This window comes from Scardinius erythrophthalmus, assembly GCF_964197995.2.
Source record: "Scardinius erythrophthalmus genome assembly, chromosome: 7".
Lineage (NCBI taxonomy): Eukaryota > Metazoa > Chordata > Actinopteri > Cypriniformes > Leuciscidae > Scardinius > Scardinius erythrophthalmus.
The window spans coordinates 29,271,237-29,298,924 of record NC_138227.1 but is presented as its reverse complement, the minus strand read 5'-3'; the positions used below and the strand labels follow the sequence as shown (position 1 = coordinate 29,298,924).

General features: G+C 40.9%; 1 protein-coding gene across 3 annotated transcripts in view; it reads right to left on the bottom strand.

Moving 5' to 3' along the window:
• The window catches only part of robo2 (roundabout, axon guidance receptor, homolog 2), a 205,948-nt gene extending 178,354 nt beyond the window's left edge, over nucleotides 1-27,594 (bottom strand). For all 3 annotated transcript variants that reach the window (XM_081370090.1, XM_081370091.1, XM_081370092.1), the window contains exons 1-2: nucleotides 26,901-27,594; nucleotides 9,465-9,791 (exon numbers count right to left, since the gene is read on the bottom strand). In XM_081370090.1, the coding sequence (XP_081226216.1) occupies nucleotides 9,465-9,791; nucleotides 26,901-26,958 (385 nt within the window). In that variant the 5' untranslated portion in view covers nucleotides 26,959-27,594. The remainder of the gene's footprint in view (nucleotides 1-9,464; nucleotides 9,792-26,900) is intronic.
• Nucleotides 27,595-27,688: the final 94 nt, after the last annotated feature.

The following is a 27,688-nucleotide window of genomic DNA, read 5'->3' as shown; positions in this document are numbered from 1 at the left end:
TGTATGTGTGTGTCGGTGTGCGCACCCACCCAGCCATTCCATGTGTCTCTCGTTTTCAAGTTTATGTGTGTGTGTACGCATGTCTATCAGTCCATCTGTTTGTCTCGCTGCCTCGCTAGTAAGAGCGATTTTACCAGCCCAAACAGATGAACTAGAGATCCCTGTCAACATAAACTCAAACTCAATATTCACACATGCATGACAAGACAATTTGCATATCTTGGGAAAATAACAAATGGTTAAAAACTATATTCAGGCCATCCCTGAAGTTTAAATGGCAAAGAATTACATTAAATCCTTGCTATTTGGAAATAAAAGTGTTTAAAGTACTAAATGCACATAATAAAGCTCAAAACATGGCATTAAAATAAAGCCCTCATGATTATGCAGCCCGTTCTCATCCTAGGGCGTCATATATTTACGCTTTTGACATTTCGTCGACATCGAACGCACATGGCACCCTTTAGCGTCAATATGAGACGTAGATAGAAATGGGCCAGAAGGCGCCTCCTAGCGGTCTAACCCTAACCCTACCCCAGACCTAAACCTACCCATAACCGGACAAATCTCTGTGCGTGTCATATTGATGCTAAAGGGTGTCATGTGCGTTCGATGTCGACGAAATGTCAAAAGCGTCAGTATATGACGCCCAAGGATGAGAATGCGTTGAATTATGACATCACACCCAGCTCATTAGCATATGACTGCCCACATATACATCTCAATTAACATAGAGCAACTTCGCCTACCCTAATAAATTATAATGTGACTCATTTCAGTTTAGTAAGGTTTGCCAGTAAAAACATACACTAGGTACATATACAAATGTCTTAAAGGAACAGTAGCAAAAAAAAAAAAAAAAAAGCTGAATTCTAGGGGTCAGAGAAAAGGTCAAAAATGGCCATGAATAACTAAATCATGATAGTGCAAGAAGCCTTGAAAAATATGGGCCCTGTCCCACATGTGCACTTAATGTGAACGTACAGTCCCATGGCCTTCATCCGTGAAGTCCATGAGATCATGGGGTGTCCCATTCATCATTTTAGGTGGAAGGTGGTTCACAAGCCCTCAACAAACACTCGGATCAGGACCTGAAGGGCTGAAAGTGCCTTTTGGAACAAGTTTATGCATAAAAAAAAAGTTATTAGATATAGATTAGAGTGCAAAAGTGCCCATTTCAGCAGCATTGGAAAAGGAAATATATTCTCCTCATTTATTTTCCTAATAGGGTTTTTTAAAAAGTATTTGTTAAAGTGTCATTAACCATGAACCAAATAAACCAACACTGAGGTAAAATAACTAAAATCCCATGAATATTTTTTAAGATAACCTGCACAAATTTTAAGTTTCCTGAAAAAATATGCTTTTGGAACCTGACCGTTGCACTCTATAACTTCTCTTAAAGGCAAGTAAACATGCAATTAGCACGAATCACATATGATAAATAAATAAACATAAGGGCAGAGGTCTTCCCAACTGACAAATTTTCTCATTGACACCCTCCCTGGGCCGCATCGCAGACTGAGCGTCCAGTGGCCAACTCCAGCTGTTCTTTAGATCACACTCATAAACTCCCAAGCCTTGTGAAGGACCCCACACCGCCTATCAATTTCAAACACCAGCAGGAAGGAGACAAGGGACAGGAGGGGGGCTCAGATTTCACCCCCCCAACATACGCTGTAGTACAGGAAGCTTAAGTTACCCTCCCTCCTCCCCACTCGCAGCTGTCCCGGGGCAGCGGTAGGAACTCGCGCTCCCACCTCACTCCCAGAGTAACAGGAGTCAAACTCAATAACTTCACAGATAACACCACACGGTCACAACAGCATCGCACGCACTATTAGTCCTGCGCAGGAAGTGAGGCTTGAGAGAGATAAAGAGAGACAGCAAAACAAGGATGCGAAGTTGGCGCAATCTAAATGCCCGTTTTGAGACGGCTGATGTCATAGTTGTGGCAGATTCCTTCAAGCGGCCATCTTGATTGAGTTGTGCTGTAGGGGAACAGAGTGCAAGGTTCAAAAACACACCATCCATCAGAGCCACGGGAAGCATTCTCTGATGATGACACTCCACCGAAACGCCACTGCGGTTTGTACATGGTGTGTGTGTTCAAGCAAGAGAGTTTGCACCATCAGCACTCGGCACCAGCACTTTTTTCTTTGAGAAAATAACAGATTGTTCGCTTCAACAGAGAGCTGAATCAATTTCCTCTGTCCTCGGTTAAGGGCGGAGCTGAATCTGAGCTCGCGCACACACACACGCACACACATGATGGATTACAGGCCTTGGTCCTGGAGTCCCAGGAGGCTTTGCTTCAGGGGTTACGGGTAGACAGCGGTTGTGCATTCATAGGGTGAGGGGTCTCTGCTTTGCGTAGAGAGCCGAACGCTAAGGAATTACGGACATTGTGGGTCCTACAGGTCTTTAGGGGTCATCGGATCCAATCCCAGGCAGAGCATTGTCAGAATACAGCAATCTTATGGAAATCAACCGCATGGTTAGATGATTTTGTTCTACCTGAAGAGGAACAACAAAGGTTCTTCTAGTAGGTGAGCGCGCTTGGCTCAACACAGGGACACAAACATATCTGCTGTGGTCTGGGAATGAAAATGCAAGGATTGAAGTCAATAGTCTGGACTTTGATTGGATTTAAATTACCATTCGGAATGATTCGCCATTGCTTCTGGCTTTTTCTGATGGCAGGCAATCATGTAATGGAGTTTTAAGTAGTTTAGGGTCATAGAGACCACACCGAATCAAAGTAACACAAACATACACACAGAGATTAGCAGAGGCGCATGTTCAAAAACATGGAAATAGTTAGCAAGAGAATGAGATCACAGGATAAATACATTCTCATACCAACAAAATGCAAACTACAGCGTTTGGACTTTGGGAAAACAAGACATATATTTTTATATATTTATGTCTCTGCTGTGCCATTCAGATAGAGGATCTGACTGGATATGGAAACAACATACTAAACAAAGCAGAAACATTTGTTTCCTTAAAAAAAGAAAAGAGGCTAAATCCTTTCTGCTAATCCACAATGACCATCTGATCATAATGGACGCTGTTTTATGTAAATCTGTTTTTTTTTTTTTTTTTTTTTTTTTACATATCTTAAAGCCACTGAGAGCAACGGTGCAGATTTATGCTAAGAGCTGTCAGGCCTATACTAATATATATATAGTATTAGCACTGGTAATTTTGTGAAGACTCAAATGTCAAATACATATTTACATCCTACTGACTAGTTGTGCTTCTCACTTTTGTTAAAACTCAAAACAGGTCAGATAACCGGCCTGTCAGGCCATGCACATGCTCCTACACAACACTTAAAAAAGCAGTAGCTCGAATCCAGTTCAGGCCATTTGACAACCCTAGTTCTTTTCCCCATAATTTCTCTACTTTCAAAAATAGAGGCAAAATCCTATAAAAATAAAATGTAAAACAATCACTCACAATGGGACAAGTCGAGTGAGCTAACAAAAGACAGTAAGAGAGAGTGAGAATGAGAAAGGTAAGTGTGTGTGCGTGTATATACTGTATGTGTGTGTGTGTGTTTCTAGAGTTCCAAGGGACCAATGATTTATCTCCTTTCCAGAGGGCTTCCTCCACATATACATACAAAGAAGAATCATTTAATATCATCTACCCAGCTGACCGATTAGTCTCACGCACACTAAGATGTGACCATAAGATAAGCCCCAAGATCTGCATGGCTGCATCTCACCGCAGCCGGTGCGTATGTGTGTGTAAAGTAACATGCTGCTGATAAGGAGGTTGGTCTTTATGTTGTGGGCGCTGACTCCAGCACTGCAGATATACTACGATGACACATTCAATCAGGGATTTTATTTCTTTCTCTTTTATCACAGACTAGAGATCAGTTTTTCCCTCCACCCCTCTGCCGGCACCTCACCCTCCCTCCCTCTTATCAGAAAGCAACATTCCCTGTGGGCCGCGGATGCATCCTGACATCAGTCTGCTTTCAACTTAATCACCGACCCCTAGAACCTGCAGAATCCGGATCCCAGGATAACGCGAAGTGAGCGAGAAGGCGGGTCAGAGGACCCAGACAGACACTGACATTTACAAACAGGCGAATGAGGACGACTGCATGTGAGTGTGTTTGATTAATTCACTCACACACGCTCACTTGTCCCCAAGACGAGATGTTAAATGCCAGACAGACGTTTGTAGTATGGATGTTAGGGATGGATGTATGATGGAAAACACCACACTATGGCTATAGTATATGAGAATGACAAAAACATGGAGTAATGCAAAAATACAGTGTACAGAAGTATAATATAATCAGGTTTGCATACTGCAAACTTTACGACTGCAAATGTGACTCATCCAGTCTAAATTTAAATTTAACATAGTACTGTTTTATTAAAAAACACATAATATTAGAATATAAATATTAATAAACTATAGGTATAAAAAAGTATTTTGCTACATAATGCAACTATGTTTTGCACTGCTGCCAAAGTAATTATTTTCATACGAATACTCGAAAAAACAAAAACAAATTAAAAGTAAAATTTAAAATTAATTTGAATTTAAATTTCTTAATTTATGGGGAAAAATATTTATATTGTGATACACACAGTTTAGGGACAGTAAGATACAAAATACAGTACAAAACTGTAAAATATTATTAAAATTTAAAATAAATATATTTTTAATATTTTTAAATGAAATGTAATGTCAAAGCTGGATTTTCAGCATCATCACTCCAGTCTTCAGTGTCACATCATCCTTCAGAAATCATTCCAATCATTATTGATTTTTTTTTTTTTTGAAAAAAAGTGCTTTTTAACATTTTTATGGATATGATTAAAAAATTCAAAAGAACATCAATTTGAAATAGAAATATTTTGTAATATTGTAAGTCTTTACTGACTTTTTGATCAATTTGATGCATCCTTGATGAGTAAAAGTATTCATTTATTTAAAAAAAGTAAAGAAATAAAACAAAATGAATCTTGATCATATCACCCACCCCTACCAGCTGAGTGTGTCCAATTAAATTCATAATCTTTTAGATTAGATTTTACTGATGCCGGACACACAGTCAAACAGCTTGAGACGCAACAGGAAAGCTTAAAACAAGAAAGCACCATTTTTCCACTAATTACTTCATCTTACCAGTTCCAAATGTTGCCTACACTACTCTTAATTGCTTAAGTGCCATGCTGAAGCGTATCAAAAGAACCTTTTCAAACAGGCCAGCCAATCCCAGGCTGGTGGCCTTTTAACAAACCAGCAATGACATCTGTTTCACCCTCCCTTCATTTACATACTTTTTAAAGGTTACAAGTGAACGAAACGGCACTTTTTGTCGCTAAGACTCAAAGTACATGCAGACTTTCACACTGTTATTAGCGCAGACCATTAGCAGACACAAACACACACACGTTCACACCTTATACGCTTAATTAATGCCCCCATGTTCAACAAGCTTGTTGCCCTCAGATTTATAACACACACACCTCTCTACCTGAGAAGAGATACAGCTAATTAACATTTTCCTGGATGACTGTGCGCCCCAGGTGTGACTTGTCACATAGCGCCCCGTACACAAGCTACGACCAGAGATTTCACCACTTTGGCAAATTTATTCAAAGCAGGGCTTGCCTCAGTCTGACATAGTCTTCACAATGATTTATGAACCTGCTCATTGACCCAGTTTATCCCACGAAAGGAAAGAGAAAGACCATGAGAGAGAGACAGAAAGAGAGAGAGTGGGAGAGACACAGAGAAAGAAAAAATAGCAACAAAAGAACAAAATATCTTTCCCAGAAGCAAGGAGTGCCACAGGGTGCGGCTTAGACCGAAATGTAGCCATGATATACATCATAGAGAGACAGGGTATATAAAAGATTTTCACACAAAAAAGTCAGCTAAATTTAAGACAATAGCAGAATTTCTATTCAGATCCTATCCTTCCTATATTTTATTCACTAAAGTTGGCCCAGATGGTAAACCGTTTTCACAAGCTTAGCTAAGCAGGCTAATATTTCTCACAACCCCTTGTGCTCTTATATGACTTGATCAGTTTTAGAAAAAGTAATACTTTGATGCCAATTTTGCCATAGAAGTTCTTAAATATATCTTTATTAGCCTAAATGCTAAAAATGTGTGTCCGTTTATGGTAAAAAGCCCCAGTTTAACAGAGACAATCATAAGCCAGTCATACAGCATGTTGATTTCTCTAAAAAGTGTAAACACTGTGATGCTAAAAAAAAAAAATGCTATATATGTACTTGATATACTTCAATTATGCATCACCAGTGAAGTATGTGCCTTTAGGCTACAGTATATGTATGCAAATTGGGATTTGTGGCCTGTCAGCACCTTTTCCACTCTCTTCTTCTGCTGCTCTAATTAAGACCTTATAAATGACAGGAACAGGATTAATTTATGTTGAGGTAAGCGGGAAGACGTGTTCGGTACCTTTAAATGGAGAAATTGATCATTTGAAGAGGCGAAAGCACTAAACCCCACAGAAATAAGTTCATGTGAAACAAAGAATTGTGCTGAAATGGATAAGCGCCTTGCATCATCAGACAAATCTAATAGCGACAAAATGAACCCTTTTGCACCTTCACTTTAAACTCTCTGGGACACAAACATCCGTAACAAGATCTGTGTAACTTCTTTGTTGCATTACTAATGGTCAATTGTTAAAGACTAGCGTTTGAGATAATCCTGCTTCAGCGGACACCTCCTTGCAATCTGCCTCATTATTAATAATGCAGCGAGCTCCTTTCACAGGCCTCTCTCTGCTTCCTGCAACCCAGCTTGGGGTCTCTCTGATCGGGCGGCTCCAGTGGTCCACGGCGAACGCCTGTCTGCAATCTGTTTCAACAGAGCCATTCACTCAGCCTGCGGGGGTGCAGACTGCCCCCATATGAGAGGAAGAGAGACAGAACCATATATCGCAACAGGAGACGACTTCTGACGCGAAGATGAAGAAGTCCTGGGCTTGTAACCAGGGTCGGAACCCCTAAAAACGAACGTCGCAAAACAGTCTGGAAGATTCGCCACATTTTTCAGTTTGTCACTGAAGGCCAGCTGTTTGTTTTGGAGGGGAAGGTTTTATACGTATGTGGGTCTGGGAGTATTTCATATAGATCAGATATACACAGCTGGCTATAAAATCAACATTTACTTCTTGAGAAAACAGCACCTCTTCAGAATATTTCTACGATGTGACAGATGAAACATATTTTGCTTGGAACGATACATGAGCTGTATCGGTTTAGATTGGCTTCACTTCTGTGATCACTCACCAGTAAAGAGAAGTTTTATGAGTGGAAATTGTGTAACGTAACACAGCTGAGGGGTTTCCTTAAAGTACAGTTCTTGGTCATTCCTGCTGTAGGTTTAGTATCTGCTGCCCCGCTAACCTTACGACCCTTCACCTCTCACCTGAGAGTCGTAAAACATCCTACAGCTTATTTAAACTCTTTCAGTCAACTATGGCTGTGTCTGAAACCTGAAAAATGGTGCCTTTGCTGGATGTATATGGAGGAGAACAAAAATAGAGTCCGATGTGTACATTTAATAATAAAAAGCCAATTCATATAATTTGACTCAATACTTTTCTACCAAGACATAAGCATTGTCGTGACCATATATTTGCTTGGTTGTCTTAATATTGTTTTGGATCATTCGAATTGACAAAAAACTGTTTGTTTCCTTCATTCCCAAAATAGTGCCCTTTTAGATTAGGTTTCAGACAACACCCTGACATAGTGCCATGGTGGAAATGTAGAGAGCTAGTGAGAACAGAGAGGGGGAAGTGAGAGAGATACAAGAGCTAGCGGAGGGAAAAAAGGAATAATCGGGGACTTCATCAATTTTTCATGAATTTTCATTTAGGCGAGGAGACCCCTCTTAGTGCAATCGATAGATCAAGCTGCTGTCACACAGTTAGCACCTGGGGGCCGCCACCGCCGCCTCGGAGGAACTGAGAGGATCAGAGAAAACACACACCCCCTGCCAGCTACATGAGTGAAAACACACACACACACACTGCCTTTATGCACTTATATATACACCTTATAACCCACAACACACTTTTGTATCATCAATTACAGGTTAAAAGTAGAACATTTATTCAAAAATGTTACTGAAAAGCTTCCCACAATTGCTAGCTCCAAAGTTACCCTTAGCAAAAAACTAAATGCAAACATCAACTCCGCATTTCTACCCTTTAACCCAAATCACCATCCTGTATCATCAATTACAGGTTAAAAATAGAAAATGCAGCAGCATTCAAAATTTACTGACTCTCAAAAACCTTCCCACAATCCCTTCTTCTAGAGTTACCCTTTCCAACAGCTCAACACACACACACACACACACATACCCTCTCATTACTGCATGGGGTCTTGGCAGTAGCGCACAGAGCCAATTTAGTTATCCATTCATTCAATATTTATCATCATATCCTTATTTCATGATGGATCGCTCCTATTTTCATAACAATGCATAAGAGAGGCCGCAGTATTGATCAGCTCAGAGTTAAAAGAGACTTTAAGATAGCAGATCACTTAGACTGCAGGTCTAGACAACAAACCCAGCGAAGCAAAACCAATACTCCTTAATCTCTAATGACTTTTGCATTGGTATTGGCTAAGATACCGTAGTTTGCTTTTATGTAACACAAAAGGAAATGAGGGTCTGAAAGCAACTTTAGTTGCTCCGAATGTATTCACTAATCATAAAGATCACAAACTCCCAAGACAATGGACGAGAGATTAGCCAAGCAAAAGAGTAATTTAGCAAAAAAAAAAAGGCTTATCGTTAAAAAAGCAAACTCGTTGTCTAATAGAAAAGCATAGGAGGACAGGTTAGCTGTCACTCATAATGGTCTTTGATTAGCTTGGGGATTTGACCCCAGGGAATGTGCTCACTCGGAAAATGCAAGTCAACCCAACAGAGACCCGTCTTCAAAGCCAAAACCATCTACAGGTTGTCAATAAATCCCCCTTTTAGATTCTGCCTTCCCTTCCTCCCTCCCTTCTGCACCTAGCATGCTCTTTAATCTGAGTCTGTGGCTCTGTCTTTCCTTGTCATTTCCATTTCTCAGTCAGAAGGAAAAACTGCAAGCTTGGCAGGTTGTGCCGAAACAGATTGACAAATCTAAGATTTTCTAAAACATATGGAGAGCTAAACTACAGAGCTAACTGCAAAAATACTTTCCATCTCTTGTTTAGGAACTAGGGAAATCAGGATCAATACCAACAATACCAACTCCACCAATATCAAGTTCTATACTGTAACATAAAAGCTGCTAAAAGGAGGCTAAAGAAGAACTGTGTACTTGTAGTATGGTAGTACAGTAGATGTAGTCTAGTCTACGGGGGGGGGGGGGGGATTGTTCCCCCAGCACTGCTTGTTACTGTTACTCAAGACAATAATTGAAGAAATCAGACACTTACATGCTACTTCCAGTGAAGCATTTCGACTGACTGCTTCCCCCAAGTAGTTACGTGCCACACAAACGTACGCCCCCTCGTCAGGTTTGCTGCGACGGCCGTGTACGATACGCAGGAAGAAGAGCGAGCCGCTGGGCAGGAGCATGCGGTGAGATCGAGGGTCATCTTTGTCAGTTTCAACTCGTTCTCCATCCTTGTACCACTCCACAGTGGGGGTGGGTCGCCCCTCCGCCTTGCAGTTTAGGGTGGCTGGCTCGCCCTTGGATACGATCAGATCGGAGGGGTGTTCTACGATCCGAGGTGGAGAATCTTCCTGCCGCAGACGGGATCCTGGAAAATGGAGAAAGAGGAAGACTTGTCAGGACCAACTTCACATTTATGCTTAAGACAAAAGAGCATCTACGAGAAAATGTCTTAAAGGCTTTATAATGATCTCAATCATGGAAAGACTGGAACAAACCAATCAGCATTAGGCTTGGCCAGGGGTGTCCAATCCTGCTCTCAATATTGGGTGTCCAAAATTGAGAGCCAATATCCTACAGATTTCAGCTCAAAATTACCCCAGTCATCCTAAAGACCTTGATTAGCTGGGTTCAAGAGTGTTTAATTAGGGCTGGAGCTTCTTTTTTTTAAGTTTAAGCCAGAAAAAGTAAGGTTTGAGTTGCGCAAATATTAATAAATGCTCCCTTAAAACATTTTTTTATTTCCACTGCCATTAGTTCACTAAGCATACAAAAGCAACATTTTTGAACCGAGAAAAGCCACATCAAAAACACAACACAGCTCTCTGATCCAGCACACTAATTTAGGGTGCCACATAGTGAGCTGGCAAGCCATTGGGGACTTGCCCTCTGTGACAGAGAGGTTCAGGGGTTTAGACTCACACTGTGTTAAAATGCTAATCCCCTGAACGTTCCCCTGCATGGCCCTGCATTTGGTATGGATAATGCTAGCAGCCCACGCTAGGAGTCTGGCCCTTATGATAATAGATTGCGGAAAGAGCAGTGTGAGCCTTAACCCTAGAGATAAGGAGCCAGAGGCCACCCTGAATTTACATCACTAAGGCACGGGCCACAGTGGGACAAAAGCGGTCCCTGATCCACCTAAAACCTGGCCAAAAAAAGAGAAGCTAAGCTAGAGCCGCTGGCGCTGCCATCAGATGAATGCTGTAAGCTTTACACGCTTCAATAGCACATGGCTAGTGTGGAAACACCCTTGAGATTGTAAATGCAGATTTTTTTACTTCTTTCAGGGATTTGAATCGCTTAACACTAGGAGTGACTTTCCAAACCTCCAAAAGGGGGAAGGGGATATGATTTTAGCATGTGATTGTTCAATATGAAAGGATAAGAATACATTTGTGTCATATTGTGCTATTTTTGTGGAGACTACGTCGTGGGGGACCTACATACGGATAAGAAATATGACTAAAAGTCTCTTTCACATCTGAAAAGGAGTTAGGATCGGAGTTAATGCTACAGTTAAAGTCTAGAATCTAGCTTAATTTATATAGAAAAGGCCAGCACATGGCATAAAGACATATGTGGATTTGTGAAAAATTTTAATAAAAAAAATGAACTACCTTGAACATCGGTTTCTTTAAAAAGCCTAATACAGGAACATAATGTGTAAGATTATCATGAAGAACATCAGGCTAGCTATATCTACAAATGGAGCACAATCTAAATTAATAAATACATAACATTTTAAAAGGAGTAACTGCTTGTTCATTAGACTTTTCTAGGCACTGCTAGCGGTTGGTTCAACCTCCCGAGAGAGTAGCCTAGCATGCTAGCAGGATCAGCACACAGCACTGTGCAGCTTTGTTTGTTTAGCTCTGCTAAAACAGCCGTTCGCTAGCCGTTTGTTAAACATAAACCACTGCAGAGCGCAGGACGGACCTCCTACACTATGAGAGACCCAGCGGCAGCAGCTAGCGTGAGCTGAAGGTGGCCGTGTCCTCTCTTGGGATGGCAGGTGTGCAGTGCTGATGTACAAGAGTTCATTGCGGTGCTAAACTCTTTCGGTTGGAACTGCGGTAAAACAGAGCATTTGCTTAGGGTGTTTAGGATCACTGCGAAATGTGCGCTGGTTGTTATTGTTATTGTTAATGTGCGCTTGGTCCCACTGGTTCTTACCAGTGGGACCAAGGCAGAGCATTTCAGGGAAGCAAGCTAGTTTGTTAATGCGCAAATATGTTTTGCTGAGTCTGCCATGTGCTGTAAAGGTCTGTTCTCTCCCGCAGTGCAATACGGACTCTATTAAAGGGAGCGATGTCTCCCACTTCACCTAATTTGTGCTAATTCCTGCCATTTCCCTTTCATTGATTAGTGATCATTCCGGCTGTCTGCTGTCTAAATGGGGCCACACGCAAGACCCAGAGCACACTGGGGGTCACACAAGGGACTAGCTACTGACAGGGCAAGATCTTATCCTGTACCCTCCAGGTTTCATATATGCGCTGTGCTGCATGCTATGAAACTGAGCTCTGCTGAAGTTTGCAGACACACTGATTTTGCTCTCTCTCTAACCACCTCTCACTTTTCTCCTTCTCCCTCCCTCTTGGCAGTCTGCATCCCTCAAAACCAGGGAAGTCAAACTCATTTAAGGGCACTTACATGTACCACAGCCTGATACACCCTTGGTGTACCCTTGCAGAGAACATGCTCTTCTGGATCTAATAATCAATTTAAACACATACCAGTTTTTATTAAATTAACATAAATGTTAATGTCCTGCTTTTACCAATCAGAAACGAGTTAACTTTTGATGTTGTAAGTGACTAAATTAATGAACCAGTAATTAACATTATGACATTGATAAATGGGGTGGGTTGAGATAAGGCGATGATGGGCCGCCAAGAACACACATACGCACACACATATTAACTGCTATCTCAATGAAGCATCTGTTTAGCTTCTAATCGACAGCCACTGGCAGAGACTTTTACATGACGGAGGTGAATATGCTCGCACTTGCCATGCGATTCGATTTTTATTAGTCTAATTTCTTTTAATCCAATTTGTATTCCAATCTGCAACCTCTAATCGTCTGAACCTCGAGGCACCATCTGCTTGCTGTATTTTTTTTTTCTTTCGTCTTTTTATCCAGGGAGAAATTTTGCTCAGCAGATGCTTCTAAAATTGTGAAGAGAGGAACAGAAGGAAATATGAAAACAGATAAAGGATAAAGCGATAAAAGGGAATGCTATTCTCTTCATAGCATACAATAAATGGAACCAATTTTTTGACTATTGGTGTTGGGCAGTCATTTACTAAAAGTAGCAATTTTTCAGTAATGAGCCATAGAAATATATCGTCAACTATTATTACAGTACGTTACAGTTTTAAGTAGCCCAACACTGTTTTTTTGTTTTACCTCTATAGACTTACAACAGGCAAACCTTGCTGCTTTCCACTCTTTAAATTGTAAAAGCTGTTTTTACACTGACCGCAATAACAGGGTCAATCATACAGGCTGGCAACCCTCCCCACACATACACACACACACACACTCCATTACCCCAGCCACACTTGTGGATGTAGCACATGAAAATGAAAAAGTAATTTTTCTATATTTTCTCCCATCAGCAGACTAAGCCACTGGCAAAGTCAATTTATTTCATTCCCACTCTCTGTCTCTTTGTTTCCCTCTCTCTCTCTCTTCCTGCTGCCCTCTCTTAATGCGATCATTGCTTGTTGTACAATCAAGTGCTCTTGGCCGCCTGGGAGAGTGCTCTTTACCATGTCTCTGAGCGCACACCATTCAAATAGCCATTTCCTCTTCCATTGGACCCCCCAGCCAGCCCACACACACAGAAGGGCATAAATGTATATGCACGCACATTTGTACTGGGGAACACATGCATGATGCATGGAAAACTGTGTCAAAGTGTCACCATTCCAAGAGTTTGATTCATGCATTCATAATCATTCATGATATGACATGCAAAGCACTGGTGCAATTTATATACATACACTTTTTCAGAAGGTATATTTTAGCGGCACAAATAGAAAAGTACAAAAAGGAAATGGAGAGAGAGAGAGAGAGAGAGAGAGAGAGAGAGAGAGAGAGAGAGAGAGAGAGAGAGAGAGAGAGAGAGAGAGAGAGAGAGAGAGAGAGAGAGAGAGAGAGAGAGAGAGAGAGAGAGAGAGAGAGAGAGAGAGAGAGAGAGAGAGAGAGAGAGAGAGAGAGAGAGAGTTATAGAGATGTTCTATAAGTTAAGGATGCTGGAATTCTGGAAAATTACTGTTAGTTCATGATTAGTTTAAAAAGTCTTGCTTTCCATTCTATAAATAAAATAAAATAAAATAAAATAAAATAAAATAAAATAAAATAAAATAAAATAAAATAAAATAAAATAAAATAAAATAAAATAAAATAAAATAAAATAAAATAAAATAAAATAAAATAAAATAAAATGACCCTGGATCACAAAACCAGTCACATGTCGCACGGGTATATTTGTGGCAATAGCCAACAATACATTGTGTGGGTCAAAAATATTGGGATATTAAGTAAAGATCATGTACCATGAAGATATTTAGTAAATTTCCTACCGTAAATATATAAAACATTTATTTTTGTGAGTGAATGTAGCACAATCACGAACATAAATGGACAACTTTAAAGGCGATTTTCTCAATGTTTCGATTTCTTTGCACCCTCAGATTCCAGATTTTCACATAGTTGTATCCCGGCAAAATATTGTCCTATCCTAACAAACCATACATCACTGTATTGCTATTTATGAACTGTATTATGTACTGTAAATTGTTATTTAGTCAGCATTCAGATGATGTATAAATCTCAATTTTCAAAAAAAAATGACCCATGTGAAAGAAGAAAATCTGCATGAGATATAGATAGATACCTATAAAATCCTCATCTACCTCCACCTCATCTAAGGTAACTACAGCCTGTCTTCCTCGCCTCCACCTCTCCATATGCAGCCTACAGAATCAGTCGAGGAGGAGGACATGATTTCTATAGATGAGAGAGCCTAGAGGGGGTGAACTGTCATGTTAGTCATTGTTTACAGGCTGGTTAAGAACAATAGCTCTCTTGTAGAACCTCCCTCTGGTTTCCTGCATGGGGAGAGGACTAATTTTATCCTTGAACATATTGTGCCACCACTTAACAGATGATAGAGGACAAAAATAAGTGTTATTCTTTCTTTGCAAGCCTGCTGCTGAACCATCTACATCTCCTTAAAGAAAATCATCTCTATTCTCCTTAACAACACGACTCCTTGCCTCACAAAACAAGACCTTTTTAATCTTAAGCGGTTTCTATGAGACACCAATGAGGACAAATGGAGAATATCACAACTCTCTTGAGTTTCAGAAAAGATCTCAAACTGCACTCAGATTTGCCAAACATTGTATTAAAAAGATCTCATAATTTCTCATTCAAAATCAAATTATCTAAGCTTCTGACAAAAAATGTTTAGGTCTATATTTGTATTTTCCCCCAAGAGGTTTTAGGAGAAACATGTTGATACTTCAAAGAAAAAAAAACTGAGAAACATGGAAAAATAACCAGTGAGCAATAATATTTTTATCTGGGCACAGATGACTTGCGTATGCCACCTTGGCTGCTCTTCTAAAGCTCTACCATGCATTAATGTGCAAAGCAGAAGGCTGTGGAGCTTTGATGATCTTCCTTGTAATTATTTTTATTGTCTCCCCTGAGATTCATCAGCCTACCGTCCAAATCAATAGCCAGAGCTGGTGCCCACCCACTGCAGCAAGGCCAGAAAGCCCCCAGAGGACGCATCACTTATAGTGTGTGTGTGGAGCTGTGATCAGAGGTTACCACGGGCAACCTCCCTAAGGTGTTCTAATTACACCGTTCCACTGGCAATAAATAAAAGCCGAGGAAAGAGGTCACCGTTTGACGAATGGATATCTCAGGATTTTGATGCAGATTAACATTAATTGAATTAGTATGCGCCTGAAGGAATGTCACCGTAGATAATCATGTATGGTTCACTGAGCATGCATACGAGAAAACACATTTCTTGTTTTTGTATTTATGATATTTTAAGTAGCAGGGGAAAAACAAGTTAAGATTGAAAGAATGGGGTCAGGACAAAATGGCGGCAACTGGATTGAAATCTGTGTCCATCTATCCATCTATCTATCTATCTATCTATCTATCTATCTATCTATCTATCTATCTATCTATCTATCTATCTATCTATCTATCTATCTATCTATCTATCTATCTATCTATCTATCTATCTATCTATCTATCTATCGAATATTACTCCATCCATCCATCTATATCTATATATCTATCTATTGTATATGAATCTATCATCCATCCATCCATCCATCCATCCATCCATCCATCCATCCATCCATCCATCCATCCATCCATCCATCCATCCATCCATCCATATATCTAAAAACAAGTAATAAAAACTCAGTGAGTGTTTTAGCGCAATTTTCTCACCTCATGGGATCACAACACTAAGAGATAGTAAATCTTTTCCTGGATTTTTTTTGTGTGTTCCCGAGATTAGACCTTCCTTAACATAATGCCGAAAACCTGAAGTCTCTAGGTGGTCTGGTTGAGGAGTAGATAGAAGTGCAAGATTGGTGCGCACAGACGCACAGAACAGAAATCATGAGTTAACAAGCACAATTTTGTCCGGTGGAAAATTGCGCTAAAATATTTTTAAAAAAAATGTAAAAAAAAAAAACTTCCAAAATAAAACACTACCATATTCTCAATCTTTACTTATCATATGACAAAACATGATTTTGTCAAGAGGAAACCAAATCAAATGTGTTGCTCAGAAAACTTTGCAAATACACAAACGAAAAAGAAAAAAAGAAAAAAGAAAAGAAAAATAAAACAAGAGTTGACATGGTTTGAGTCCCTTTAACCCTGAAACAGGCTATATTTCAATTCCAAGCACTGGAAGTTCTCTCTCTCTCTCTCTCTCTCTCTCTCTCTCTCTCTCTCTCTCTCTCTCTCTCTCTCTCTCTCTCTCTCTCTCTCTCACTCTTGGAGATGAACATCTTCACTCAGGCTAGTCTGACAGCGACTCATTCGTCATGTCATCAGTGGAAAATATAAAAACGTCTGTGGGGAAACAGGGATGATGTTACCGAATGCTTTCAGACAGACACACATCACTCCGAATACACACCGCACAACCTCGCACGGACAGGCACGCCCTTGAAGATTCATCACGTCGCCACCATGTCACCCTACACACACACAACACCTGCCCTCCGGCGTCCCACAGAGGTCTGGAAGCCCAATAACTTTGACTGGTAAGTCTTGAAAACTTGATCTCATATGAAACTGCATAACATATGGAAAACCAACACGAGAGAGCCTGATAATTCCAGGAAGTCTAAATTCCTCTTCAAAAAAGAAACGCTTCCAGATATTGCCTTCCTCTGTATCTCACTCTCTTTTACACACTCCTGCCCTGCAGTGAGTTATTGACTTTGTATCAGTATACGCTTCCCGAGTCTGCTCCTGCAGTGAGGTATAAATAGACACAACTGGAGGAATGAGGATTTAATAATCAAAGATAATAGCTTTGTACATATTTATACTTCAGCAGTTTCTACTTCCTGTCAAGTTGTCTCCTCCATTCCCAAATCTTCCCCCACACTTCCATGTTCTCCTCACAGGATACAAGTTCTCTTTCCCTCCATATCCGTCTGTCACTTTCTATCAGCAGTCGTCCCTCTATCGCTCTCTCCCATCAGGAAATGACCTGTCAGGGCCTTGAGAGAAAAAAGGGAAGGCGTGGAAAACAGAATTCCACGTTCAGAGGAGGGCAGCAACCCTCATCAACACGTTCACCAGCACCTCAACCCGTCCTTTTTATCCTTTCACTCCCTCCATTCACATCAAGTCTCTCGTTTTCTCTCAAGCTGATGAATGGATGAAAGGAATCTAAGGTCTGGCCCTTCTGGAAGGCTGAGTGTGATGCTTTTAAGGCATTAAGCCTATACTGTTTGTACATTTACATATGAAGTGAATGCATATGCCGACACACACTCTTAACCTTAGGAGTATTACCCTACTCCTAAACCTACCCATCACAGAAAACTTTCTGCATTTTTACATTTGCAAAAAACATTATTTAGTCTTTGTGTTAGTTTAGTTTTAGTCTCAGTGTGTGCTAAACTAGATTTTCAATGTTACTTTGCAAAATTTGCAGTGTCTATTGTATTCAGAGCAATTTTCACATGTAACTATTGGGATGCTAAAACTTCTGGGTGGTTTTGTCTCATTGCAAAGTGGTCTCTGTGATCTTTGTGGTCAAAGTGGTCTTTCTAAGATCTTCTGGCAACTTTAGCATGTTGCTATGCTGTTGCTAAGGTGTTCTAAATGGTTTCTTGTAACTGAAAAGTACTACACATCTCAATGAACCACACAAAATGTCCACAATGAGCAGAAGTTTAATACTTAGGTTTAGAGATTTGAACAAAGCCACGGCTTGCCAACTAGCCTTAGCAAACACCACTAATAATTGTTTGAGAAATGATATGTGTGCAGATGATTCTCTACTAATAGCCAAACAAGTTGTTTTTTTCTTTGCTTTCTGTGCTGGTTGAAAGCCCTTGTTAGCTTGCACTTTCTGCACATATTTATTCAACATCTATTTAACATGCTAGGGTTGTCTTGTAAAATAATGTGGGTCAGGTCAGCGTGGACACTTTGAAATCGGCACCCGCAGGTGTGAGTTTGTTTGACTTTGTGAAAATGTTGTGGTGCCGGGTCTTTTATAACCGCATGTGTGTGCTAACATCAGAGCTATGTAGAGCTTTGTGTGTGTGTGTATATGAATCCACACCCTAATGAACCCGCACACACACAGGTGTTCTGCCTTATGCCTCGCTCATTCACTGCGTCCTGGTGACGGCTGATCTTTGAACGCCTCTGAAAAGGCTTTGTGGAGAAACATAAAAAGCGGTACGATTGTCTCCTGACATACAGTAATGTCTTTACCTTCCAACCTCACAGTTCATGGACCACAGTCAACAGAGTGAAAAATAAATAAACCCTATATGCCTTTGAAGAGAAAGAAAGAAAACTCCTTTAAGTGGTCACATTAGTCAGTAGAGTTGAGAGAAGGCAGTTTTATTGCAGAAGATGTGGGCGGCCGCTGCTAAACACATGGGCATGTCAGTGACTTGGCTGCAGTCTTTGCCCGAGTGAGTGCCCGAAGGTCCCAAAGTCCCAGCTGAATTGAGGTATAGACTGCAGTGAAAGATACAGTGTGCCTGGAATGCAAGTTAATGAACAGCTTGAGGCCTGGAATCAGCCCGAGTATGTCTTAGTGAGCCAAAGCAGGTCCGGTGAGATTTATAAGTCTCATTTCACATAAGGCTTAATGTGAACATCCCAGAGGGTACATAGCTTTTAAGTTTAAATCAGATAAAGGGCTGTAGGGGTGTGCTCAACATGATAAGAACTTTGTATGTATGGTAAAGACAATACGTTTTAGACTGAAACAAGTGTACAAACAATGATTATAAGGTGTATGCATGCTAAAAAATGTAATATTGTATACATAGAAGCAATTTGGCAATTCTCATGATTTTCCATGTAGATTTGACTGACGACTCAGTGTTGTCAGCCAGGCCGGATTCATGACGGATGCGCTCCCTTATCAAATTCACCTCAGCTATGTATATGAAAGGTCATCAACAGACTCAGGTAACCAACAAAACTCATGCCTGAACCTCACGTGGACTTTGGCCCAGAAAACTAAACATGGATTTCAAGAGTTGTTTGCTGACAGAAAACATATTTATGCAGCTGTGCTGAAGAGTCACTAATATCACTACATGGGGAACTTTTCCACAAATAACACTGAAATGATTAATATCCAAATTTCGCTAAGCTATGAGATGAAATCTTGATTCACGATTGACATATAATCAGATATAATATAGAATATGTGTGTTTGGCGTACTGTCCGAAGGGGAGGGCTCGGAGCTCGGTTTTTGTCCCGAAACCAGAGTACCCCCCTGGGCTGGGATAGGAATAATCAAGAGTGAGTTGGGGTGGAGAAGGGATGCTGTATATGCCTCCACTCATTATGAATGGGTAGATTATCTAAACGTGCTCCTCCCGAACTTTGTTAATAAAGCATCATATGCAGACCTACTATCCTGAACGCAAAATGGAGTGTATCGAGAAGTAACTGAATCGGATTGAAATGTAAACACAATACAGAATTGAAACCCAATTTCACCTGCAACTTTTCAGTCAAACCAGTTTCTAAACTAAAAGTCTCAGCTTTCAGTTCTGAATCTAAATCTGACAGAATCCAAACTGAGAATTCAGATTCTAAACGTCACTGAAAGGGTAACTCTCGCCTAAATGATGAGATAGACTATTTTTGACTGTCAAAATGCCGGCAGACACAGCTACAGTGAGTTTTAGTAAACTCTGTGTACACAAACAATGTTCTCAATGCTCGAGTTCATGTGAAGAGCCCCTGGTGATACTTCGAGAAAAGTGAGGCGATTTTTGATGCTATCATAGAAGTGCCCCAAGCACTCCCATTAAAAAGGCAATTTGACTGAAAACTAAAATATAGTCAAACTTAAAAGTGCCGTTTCCATTCTAATTATGCTTTTAAACAAAAGTTTGCCTCGGGTAGATTAACAAAAAGACTCTAGGTTGCATTTTGGCGAGAGTTACCTCGAAGTGGCCAAGTGAACAAGTGTTGTACAACAATCTTAAATATCAACCTGCAACTAACAGTTCCAACTGATTCTAGACTTGCTTCAAACTTCAAACTTCCTAGTTGAGAAAAGTTGAGAAAATCTCTTCAGTGAAACTTTCTCTGAGAGAATCAAAAGGCCTGGTCGAGCGCACACAGCGGGCGGCCTGAAGCGCAGCAGTCAGCGCGTGCCGTGATGCATGAGAGTGAAGGTGGCAGCGTGGAAGGTTTTATACACTGCCCTGCACTGCTCTCCTCTGCATTACTGCCCTGACGCGCATGACGGATGCGCTTTGGAGTGCCGGCCACTCTCTCTGTCTTCAGCTGCTCCGCTGTGGCTGAGCCTCATCCATTTTCATGACCAGGCAGAGCAGCTTTTAATCTCACTGTCTTCTCTGCAGTCTTTCGTTCGTATCAGGCACAGGCTGGAGCGGGTCCCGAACCAAAGGGGAAAAACTGCAGCTCTGGGACTTGATTATCCTGGAAAAATAGTCTTAGCTGAATTTCATTTATATTCTTTACCCCTCTCTCACCGTGTGTGTGTGTGTGTCCTTCTTATCTGTTTGTGTTGTGTTGAGTCATTCAGCCTTGACACAGATCCTTTCTTATCTAAGAGCTGCCGAGAGACAACTAAACGAGGGCAAGGTGAAGTCAATGGATGAAACAGCAAATGACACTTTCTCAAACATGACTTTGTGGACTGAAGAAGTTAGGGGACTGTACAAACTGTGTCCTACCGAGTCTGTTGACTGTCAAATGGAGAGAAAGATAAAGGCCAGGCCACCATTCTACAAACAACTATCTCTAGCTAGATAAATGGTCCCTGACACTTATCGCATTGTAGTTTCCTTTCTGACTGGCAGTCTAGGCACCTAGTGTGACCAGTGCTTCACTAAGGGAAAATATGACGCTTGGCTAATTTTATTCACATTAAATACAAAATGAATTGGCTCAACAAGTCTTCAGTTTTTTTGACAATTTGGCTTTTTTTTTTTTTTAGCTGGTCAGGTTAGGATACCAACTGCCAGGCTTTAGGCAGTTTTTTTTAGCATTTAATTGGATATAAATTAGGATATGCAAACCAGATGATTTAATATTTTTGTCCATTTCCCTGGAAGAGAAGGAATGCACATATATTCAACTTCTAGGAGTAAAGCGGCATACATCAAAGCTAACTCATGTAGTAAAAGTCTGGAAACTGATTTCATTAGGTCTTTAAATAAATAAAAAAGCTCACTTGACAGGCTTGATCCACTTTTTTGGAAGCAATCCATATGTGACTTGCAACTCAACAGGGTGTTATCAGTCAGTGCATGTGCAGAGCAAAGAGTTTACAATATGTAGGCTATAACTGATCTTGTCAGCAAGTCCGGGAATGTTACTTGAAAAAAAAAAAACAGTCTTTGGAAATATATAAAAGTTACAAACTGAAACTACCCTTTCAAATAAGATCCATGATCAAACTAAGAATTAAACTGTGGGGAAAAGGAAAGTGAGTGTAAATTCTAGAGTGTTCTTAGAACCACAAGTGTTCTTTATCCCTTAAAACTCATCTTTGCACAACAAAACGACATATTTAAACGTTTTTTTCCTGTGGAAAAGAAATCTTCGTGCCTTAAAATAGCTTGAATGCAACTCTACACCCTTGCTTCATTTAGTATGCGTGGTTCAATGAATATGCTAATTAGCCCCACCTCCACTCAATCACACCAGCTTAGAATACCTGATCTACTTGGTCGACTTGCTGCACAATGGTATCGCTCTGTACAACATCGGACACATAACGGTAATTAATATGATTAGCCAAGGTAAGCCACATAACGGCAATTAATATGACAAGGTGGCTTGACTGCGTTATCAAACAGCTAATAATGTGTTGCTAATGTTACACAAACTATGTTACTCTTCGTCATCTCAAAGTCAAACAGCTGCTTTCTAAAAAATCTGCATCCTCAGAAACGCTTTGAACAACTCAGAACGTCAGTGGAGAGAGGCATATAGTTCATCACAGCATCGTAATATACATCATCCACCTGCTAGATAGCTAAATCCACCCGATTTTTCATATCAACAGAAAAATATACTGGGATAACCTGACTTATCATGACTCGCAGCATAGTTAATGATATGCTAAAGCCTGCCGCATGTTGACGTGATTGGTTACAAGGTAGTTTGTAACATAAGAAACACCAGCGATTTCAAACCAAGTTTTTGAGACTGCCTTTAGATCACTGCAGGTTTAAAGAGAAAATACTACAAGGGTGTTATGAATTTCCACATGATTAGTCTTAAAGCGTATTAAAAACACCACACAGACATATAAACAACATTAAAAACTTGATTTTCACCACAGGGGGACTTTAAAACTGTCACAACAAGTCATATTCTAATCCCAAGAACAAATAACATCCAACAAAAGAACACGTTCCTCGCTCAGAGTCTCACATCACCGCATCCTCTTTCTACAAAATGTCATAGGCATGCTTGACTGAGAGCGAGCCAAGCAAATGAAAAAGCTTTTGGTCTCATCCCCCCGAAGCTCTTTTCTGACTCTAATGTATATAATCTCCCCACTTTGTGATGCTTGTGACATTTTCATTGATAGAAAGTGCAAAAATACGGCTAGCGCACTGCATCGTATTCCCAATTCAACAGCCGCTTTTAAATGTCATTCATCCGAGCTTGCCTTTACAGCCATCGGTGGCGTGAATCAACAAAATTACTGTCAACAAAAACTGTGAAGGAGAGAAATACATTTCATCCTTTTTCTGTCGCCCTTCCTGAGGCTGAAACGGTCTCAGTGTTGCGTGACGAAGCGTTTTTTTACTTGCAAAGGAAGTAATTATCAATTATGAGACGGATTCGGCTGATTCTCAGAGGAAGAGGCAGGTTTAGAGTGTTTAAGTGATACTCTAAGTATAGCAGCAGTGGTGTAACACTATCCGGCTTCTCATGCTGAGATACTCAATGCTCTTACTGCCTGATACTACAACAATGTCAGCAAAGTGCCCACACGCTGACCCCCGACTTTAACCCTCATTATAGATTCCCTACACCCTCCGCTCTCTCTCAGCTCGCCCATCATCTCCTCTCTCGCTCCAGCTATCCGTCACATTCTTTCTCCAAGAGCCCATCCTTGTTTTAATCCGAGCACTAAACTGAGAAAACAGTCACACATCCTTACATGCACAAACACTCCCTGACTCCAGTGTGGCTGCTTTGTGGTTTCGAACTGCGTACGCATCATTACCGCAGGCCTCTCTTCAAAAATGAGGCACGATTACGACAGCGACGCATTACAGCCTTGACAACTAGTGCAGAACAATTCCATTTAAACTCAGCTTTTATGACGCTCCATTCATAAAGACCCCAGATCAGATCCACCTTTAATTACAGCTCACATTCAATTATGTCAAGCATGTTCATGCAATTGGTAATATCAAACACACAACAAATGTACCAAATCAAAGCATCCTGTAGAAAAAGATCACAACATCTTGATTAATTCTCCAACACAGCAATGGAATTAAAATGATTAAACAGAGATTTCATGCTTCGCAGATTTTGCTCCATAGCAAAAGAAACCAAGTTATCTAACATGCATCTCTCCTAGATCAAATCTGAAACTGAAATCTGAAAAATTCTTTAGGAGAAACAACGGAGACAAACTCGATAGCTCAATAGAACATAATGGGCCAGATTTACTAACAGCTTGAGCCAGCACAAACCCTTTTTTGGCGTTAAAAACTACAGTCAGCATTTACTAAAGACACGCAGTGAAAAATTTGCGCTGAAAAGGCATGGACAGAGTTATTTTTGCGGCTGACCTTATTGAATAAGCATTTGTTTCCCTTTCAAACGCAGCATTTATGGGAGGAGAGTATTTCAATGAATCACGCAAGGTGATTTACTAAGGTTTGCGCTCGTCAATTTACTGGTATTTGTGCCATTATTCACCGCCAAAAAAAGCATGTCTTAAACCAGATGCTAATTTGCGCTGCTTTTGGTTATTGTGGAAATGATCCGGTTGCGGTCCGGTAGCAGAACTTTCCACTCCCGTCTGCGCTTTTTTGGAATTGCGCTCTGACTCTAATTCGCCCTGTTTAGCAAATCTGTCCCAATATCTCTTAAGAGATTAAGGAGCAACCTCCGAGCAATTAATGGTTTCCAGCACATTATGAAAATGACACTGTACTGTGTTAGCAGACACACAGATGCACTCTAGTCTGGGTTTTAGATTCTCCTGACGCTGCAGAACTGAAGCTTCAGTGTACAGACAGATAGAGCGGTGTCTTCAGAGCCACAAGGGACCGCTGACAGGCAGGTGCACGTCGCCTCCACCAGGGGAGCTTGGGAGTGGGGCATCATCTTGTTCTATATTCTCAGTTATCAACACAGAATAGAACCAGGATAGCAGAAAACTGGGACGTGGGAACATAGGGACAAGAGCATTGAACGTAGAGCTTCAAGGACGAAATGCTGCAGCCTGGAGTAAGCATTTCTACTGTACTGTATCTTATAAAATCATTTTCTGATGAAACAAGTGACGAGACCACCCCGAACTCTAGATATTGCTCAGGTCCCTCCTTCATTTCACCTGTTTAGGGTTTGCCATGCAAAAACAGTCCAATCGTGCAAACACTCATCACTGATGATCTCCTAAACTAGAATAAAACGTATCAGTCTCGCGGTATAGTCTATTATCTTCATCAAAGCAGAATCAAAACAAGAACCACCACAGGTTTGTCCCGTTCTTGCTAACTCTGAGCCCCAAAACTCCTCCTCACCCAAGTCTCCATTCTCACCCCTCCCTCCTCAAGCAGCATTAATCACCCCGGCACTGAACAGAACCAAATGACTACGGTCATTCAAGCCCAGGACAGCTTTGTTACAAACACAGCCTTTTCTGAATGCATCTCCACAGCCTTTTTGTCTACTTGGAGAGGGCTGCTCCTCAAAAACCGGCTCCTCCTTCCACCAGAACGGCCGGATTACCTCTCACGGGCCAGTCGGACAGGGAGAGAGGAGGGTTATGGGGCAAACGGTTCACCGGGGTGATTCATGGGCTCTTCCAGAAAGACCTCCACCCCTCTTACCCTCCGAAAACTAAGGGCCATGCCTTCAACCAGTGCCTAGCAACCGGCAGCTGGGGCGCAACAGAAATGAGGAAGGACAGGGAGTTTCTGAGCTGAATTGGGCTAGACTAGCAGGCTCCATGGTAGATACAGGGACAAAAACAGGAGACAAACAGCAAGACAGAGAAGTGCAGAAGCTGGAAGGACAAAGGCAGAAGCTGAAGCCTGACTCAGCCCCTTCATCAGTCACTGTTACATCTACAGGCCTTATTCTTCTTAAAGAGCTCAAACAAAAAAACCAAGCAAACACCGTTAAGTGTGAAACGGGGCTTTCGGACAAAGACGCTCTTGACACAGCTAATGTAATGTGTATGTGACTGTCTCGAAGACAAATATGAACTGTTCATGTCATGAAAAGAACCTAAACACAACCCACGGCAACTTCTAGTGCAGTTCGCCTTATCTTAACACATCGTAAACTAAAATTAAGTATGTTAATTTATTCCCTTGGACAGGCCAATCTGACTACATCAAAAGTAATTTGTTTCACGCCACTAACAATATCTTCATTAGTGATTAATTAAAAATCCAACACCTGATTAGGTGTTCAATGTCGTTTACTTGGCTATTTAATATCAGACACTGACGAATTTTGAGAAGCGATTGGCTATCCAAACTCTGTTACATTCTTGAGAAATACAACAGAACTGAGCAGTTTATGGCGCTTAGGGAAAACAGAGAAAAGACAAGAACAGATGGTAAAATGATGTTTCAAATATTACATAAATCATATAAGCCTCTGTGAGTTTTACTGGAATAATAATCCTTATGTAATGTTTTAAAAGGCAGAATGGGCTAAGCAAGAGGATTTAACAAGTCCGAACACAGAGATATCAGAAGAAGATGCGACTAATAACACCAGTTCAGAAGTCAATATCCATTCTGAAAGCTCTTCAGCATACAGTGCAGACTATTGTGTCTAGTGTAATTGTTTCATACACTTGCTGATCTGATGAAACATCTCTTTTTTTGTGGTAATTCTTTGCAAAAACAAATAAAATATGATCAGTTTGTCATTCTCCAACGATATGTTTCTCATTTGGGGTCCATATGTGCAATCTTTGCGCCACGCCTTGCACATCCACTGGTGTTTTTCACAGCAGGTGTCACTCCACATTCTGAGACTACTGTGACTGTGGCACCTGCTGTGGAAAACACTAGTTGGCTCCTACTGTAACCGCACTGCTTCAACACTAGAGGTATAATGACCTCGACCAAACATATTTTACAACAACACCAAACAAGTTTATTTTTTCTTTTTTTCTTTTTTTTACCCAAGTAAGCTACAAATAATTTTCCACAGCAACATTATATTCTTATTCAAAATAAAAACAAATTTTACATTGCCATGTGATGCCAATAAAATGGCCAAAATAATACCCCATGTTCTCGACGTATAATAAAAATATTATATAAAAATCGCTGCATCCACAAAAAAGAGAAGAAAAAAACTCCCAAATAATTATAGGTCATGTAGCTATATAAAGTTAAATTATTCATTTAGTAGAGGAATACATGCCCAGCAAACTCTCATAAAATTCAAAAATCTCTTCTTTGAAGTTAAAGCTCTGTGGATCATAAAAAGTAACTCACCATCCACTTGGTTAAAGTATACTAATCCACAGAGTAAAAGGTGTGTTAGAGGACTCATTCTGTCATAGTCCACATCCACTCCACACCTCAGTTCTCAAACACTGGACAAGTTTCTCCTCTTTTAATATTTGGAGAACGCAGGAACTCTCAGTTGCCGCTCAGATCCAACTGAAATGTCACTTGAGTATTCGCTGGGCTCATGGTGTTTATCTGGATGAGGAATGAGAGCCACGCGCACCGGTGAGGGTTGAACTAGTGTCTGTTATACCATGCCTTATACCAGCCTTAGTGCTTTTGATATCTGACTAAAAAAATAAATACAATAAAAAACTAATAAGCGGCGAGCACGCGATCCGTCCAAACGCGCGCGTGGAAATGTTGCGCGCTCCGGTTCCTTCAGGAGCTTGTGAAGCACCTTGCAGATCGCTTCCACGATCCTCTCCGCAGTTTAAAGTATGAAGATGTCCTCTCGTTTATCAACACTCTATATTCCGCGTCCAGAAAGCTGCTCCAAAGTTCCGTGGTGCGCCGTTAAATCCAGCGTAAATCGGTCGGGGTGGCGCTGGCCCCGTGCAATCGCTCTGCGAGTCTACGGCAGAGTGAATGTGATCAGTCTTGGGAAGGGCGAGTGCTCCGCTGCGCTACTACAGCTCCATAACTGACACCCCTGTGCGCACAGCTCCCGGGCCGAGCCAAGACTGACGCTCATGCTGGAGGACGAAACAGCGAGGGGGAGGAGTGGAGGAGTGGTGCTGTGGTGGAAGTAGAGGAGGAGGAGGAGGAGAGGG